The sequence below is a fragment of the Sphaeroforma arctica genome, assembly GCF_001186125.1.
Source record: "Sphaeroforma arctica JP610 unplaced genomic scaffold supercont1.1966, whole genome shotgun sequence".
NCBI lineage: Eukaryota > Ichthyosporea > Ichthyophonida > Sphaeroforma > Sphaeroforma arctica.
Genome location: NW_014038592.1, coordinates 3,044 through 7,296, shown reverse-complemented (window position 1 = coordinate 7,296; position 4,253 = coordinate 3,044). Strand labels below are relative to the sequence as shown.

At 41.1% G+C, this 4,253-nt stretch overlaps 1 protein-coding gene across 1 annotated transcript; it reads left to right on the top strand.

Moving 5' to 3' along the window:
* Positions 1 to 596: 596 nt before the first annotated feature.
* On the top strand, positions 597 to 3,305 carry SARC_11940 (hypothetical protein; the record flags this gene model as incomplete). The annotated part of the gene is made up of 5 exons (XM_014293965.1): positions 597 to 687; positions 1,083 to 1,172; positions 1,692 to 1,825; positions 2,566 to 2,742; positions 3,139 to 3,305. Coding segments are annotated over 5 exons (605 nt in total), but the record flags the coding sequence as incomplete, so codon positions are not given.
* Between the last annotated feature and the right edge of the window lie 948 nt (positions 3,306 to 4,253).

The following is a 4,253-nucleotide window of genomic DNA, read 5'->3' as shown; positions in this document are numbered from 1 at the left end:
TACATACATAAATAACATGTATATATATGATATATATTATATATATATATATATATATATACGATACTGTCGAGCTATACGTGGCAGCTCAATCCGAACACATACACTGAGACTTAAAGCGTTAACTGTTTATAGGACTATTAAACTCACTTGCAGTCGTGTGCGTTCACATGTCATATACGATACTAGGTATCTACAGGTGCACCAACATCAGCACATACCTATGTTATATATAACACCTCTGTATTATATGTACACTCACGATATTACATATATTACATATACACTCACTGTATTACATATATGTATTTCTATATACACCCCTATATTATATACACACTCACTATATTACATATATGTATTCCTATATACACACTCACTATAACACATATATGTATTCCTATATACACCCCTATATTATATACACACATTCACTATATTACATATATGTATCCCTATATACACCCCTATATTATATATACACACTCACTATATTACATATATGTATTCCTATTTACACCCCTGTATTTTTTACACACACTCACAAGCGTATACACTTTCACACGTACATGATATATGCAGTTCGTCGCGTTGGGAGAGCCACACCAGTGCCGGTGGCAATTTTGCCAACAGCAAACCAGGCGCAGATCGACTGGGCATGATGGGAGGGGCACCAGGACTCGATGAGTAAGTGGTTGTAGCTGTGTGTGTATACATGTCTGCTTGGTATGTATGTATGTTGAGGTCATGTCGATGAATAAAGGGTTATAGTTGTGTGTACATACCTGCGGGTGTGCGGATATGCTTAAAAACTCGAAACCCTAAACCCTAAAACCCTTATTCGAAATGTGGAAATAGATATTTGATTGTCTAATTGTGTGGTATGAGTTCGTTCCTACCATGTGTTGTATGTGTGACTGGGTGGTGATACGAGATATGAATAAAAGTAAGTTTAGTACGTTGATTCTGTGGACGTATCCCTTCTCCGAAGTGATATGGAAGTTCCTCCATTCGTTGATGTTTTTATCTTTGTTCCTTATTTGGTCAAAATTTACCCATCGCTGTATCATGGCCACACGCAGTCTATTAGGCGAATCCTTCCAACAGACGAACAAAGCCAACGCCTTCAGCTCACTGGGACGATCCAATCAGAACACGCAACCGCCACAAAAGTATGACTCATATTTCTATTAATAGATAGAAAGCTCTCTCTTGATTCAGCAGTTGTTGTTGACACATATCGATTTAACTCGTATATATCTCTCACATCAGAAGGTAAAATGGTTGAAAAAATCTTATCAAAGTATGACTCGTATTCAAAATCCCAAAGGATTCGCACATCCTATTCTTCCCATTGTTGAAGCATTTCTACCTCAAAACATATTGTCGTCGGACGTATCTACCCCCCCCCCCCCTCTGATCCGTGACTAGATTGTCTTCAGATGTATCTACCCCTCCCCCCTCCTCTGATCCGTGACTAGAAACAGAGCCCCCATTCCCGTTTCGGGGGCGCCCGGTCCTAAAATCGGATACTTAAGAAAGGGGATTCGAATGGACAGATTTTCCCTTGTCTTTGTTCCGGCTATATAGTTATTACCCATAGTAAATCTTTCGATTGCATTAGTATATATACACAACTTTCCGGCTATAAAGATTTCTGATATACACGCCACTCCTTGAAAACTTATCAGGATTCGGGCCGCAACTACGACAAACCCCAATTCAAAAACAGCGAATTTGGGGCAATCGATGGGAGATTGGGGCGAAGATGATAGGGGCTGGGACGAAGGAGGCGGAGACGATTGGGGCGCGCCAGTTAAAAAAGGTATCATGGGTAATGCACTACACGTACAGAAATTAGGGTTTGAAACCCTCTTTATGCATACTCTAGGGTCTCTCCCGTGGGACTACCGTTCAAGCAAATAGGTATGGGTGAGCCAATTCAAATCCAAATACTCGATGTTGACTACGTGATCAACCGAGACTGCATATTGAAGTGTCCACACATTCATACTTAATCGCGTCACACTACACTCGCAAACGCAGTACATGTAGTTGTCCTAAAACGGCACATAAGCTTGTTTGCGCGTACGTACAATCTCTGTAAGCCAACTCCAGAACGAGAAGGGCTCACAAGCTACAACTCCAGGCGAAACCCTAAAAAAACCCCTAAACCCTAATAACAAGGACGCACAAGCTATCTCCAGGAGACACCCTGAAAAACCCTAAACCCTAGCCTAATAACAAGGGCGCACAATTAAGATTCATAGCGCACAACACTGCCCACCATATGACACCAAACGCTGCACTCGGATACGAAAAAAAACGACACCGATGAGCTTGATTATTAACCGTAAACGAGATTTGAGATCCGTGGGAACCGATTTCAATGGCTCGACCCTAAACCCTAAAACCCTAAAACAACCCTAAAACGCACCAAATTAACACATCCACACTACTGAGCTTATCCATAAACCAGATTTTGGGTCCGTGGGAATCGATGTGAAAGGTCCGAAAACGGTACCAATTTCTAAAACAAACCAAACTCATACATGCACACTATAGCGCCGTCCAGTAAACCGGTTTCGAGGAACGGCAGCAGTAGCAGTGGGAAACCAACGACAGCCAATGGAAGCACCATTAGGGCACCCGGTGCTAAGGCAACCGCTCAAGCCGATGAGTGGGGCAACTCGGGCGGATGGGATGAGCCCGATGACTGGGGTGCGGATGAGAAGAAGAAAGGTAGGTCTTCCCGTGTTATATTGTGGGTGTATTGGGTAGGGACGAGGAGAAGGAAGGTAGGTCTTCCCTTGTAATATTGGGCATGTATATGGTAGGGTCGAGAAAAAGAAAGGCGAGTCTTCCCTTGTCATCTGTGGATGTATTGGAAGGGACGAGAGAGAGGAAGAAAGAGAGGTCTTCCCTTGTATTATTGAGGATGTATTTGGTAGTGTCGAGACGAATAAAGTTAGGTCCTCCCCTGTTATCTGTATGCATGTGCTTGTAGGTAGTTTTGTACATGTGGCGCTATGCAAGAATTCACTTATGCCTATGTACATGTACATGTACACTCATCAGCGCAATTTGTGTTTGTGTGTGCATACTGATTCATACTGAATTACCACCACAATTTCACAGCTGCGGTTGCTAAGCAAGAGGAACGGAAACGGGAGAGAGAGAGGCGGCAGGCTGAAATGAAGGCAAAGCGTGCCAACAGGCAAAAGGAGGGACTGGGTGCTGTGAAGAAGTAGCTGTGGAGAAGTAGCTGTGGAGAAGGATATAGACGATAATAAAGCTACTATCAGATACATCTCACAATGGCGTATATATCTGTCGAGAATCGTTCATCCAGATGTCTGCCGGCCCCATTGTGTTTGTGTGTTCTGTATGTTTAATCTTTCATTAGATGTACACTATGAGGTTACTACTGACAAGCACTAGAGCGAATCTTTGTCATATCTGTGCTTGGTAAATTACTAAATGTACATATTGGGTATATACTTGTAGCCATCCTATCCTAGACCACGAGTGAGAGGGGTATATAAAACCTCAAAACCCTTGACTATGAGTGAGAGGGGTATATAAAACCTTAAAACCCTTGACTATGAGTGAGAGGGGTATATAAAACCTTAAAACCCTCGACTATGAGTGAGAGGGGTATATAAAACCTTAAAACCCTTGACTATGAGTGAGAGGGGTATATAAACCTTAAAACCCTTGACTATGAGTGGGAGGGGTATATAAAACCTTAAAACCCTTGACTATGAGTGAGAGGGGTATATAAACCTTAAAACCCTTGACCATGAGTGACCATGAGTGAGAGGGGTATATAAAACCTTAAAACTACTTGACTATGAGTGAGAGGAGTATATGCAGTGACGATATATGTCATCACCCATTGCTACAACACATAAATGAAGAGAGATATATACGCGTGAGAATATGGAGTGTGCAATGACGCATATCTACAACAGAACACTAATTCCATTCCGTATGTAGCACTGGCATCTTCAACAACGATGCTGCTCACTAGCTAGTATATATATATATATATATATATATGTGTGTGTGTGTTTGTGTTTGTGTGAGTGGATATGTATATATCCACATATCCATTTATACATATACAAACACACACACACATATATGTATAATGGTATAATTATTTATANATATNTTACCCANACACNTATANATATANATATATATNAATTATAATTTTAATANTNTATATANTATATATATTNTANTTA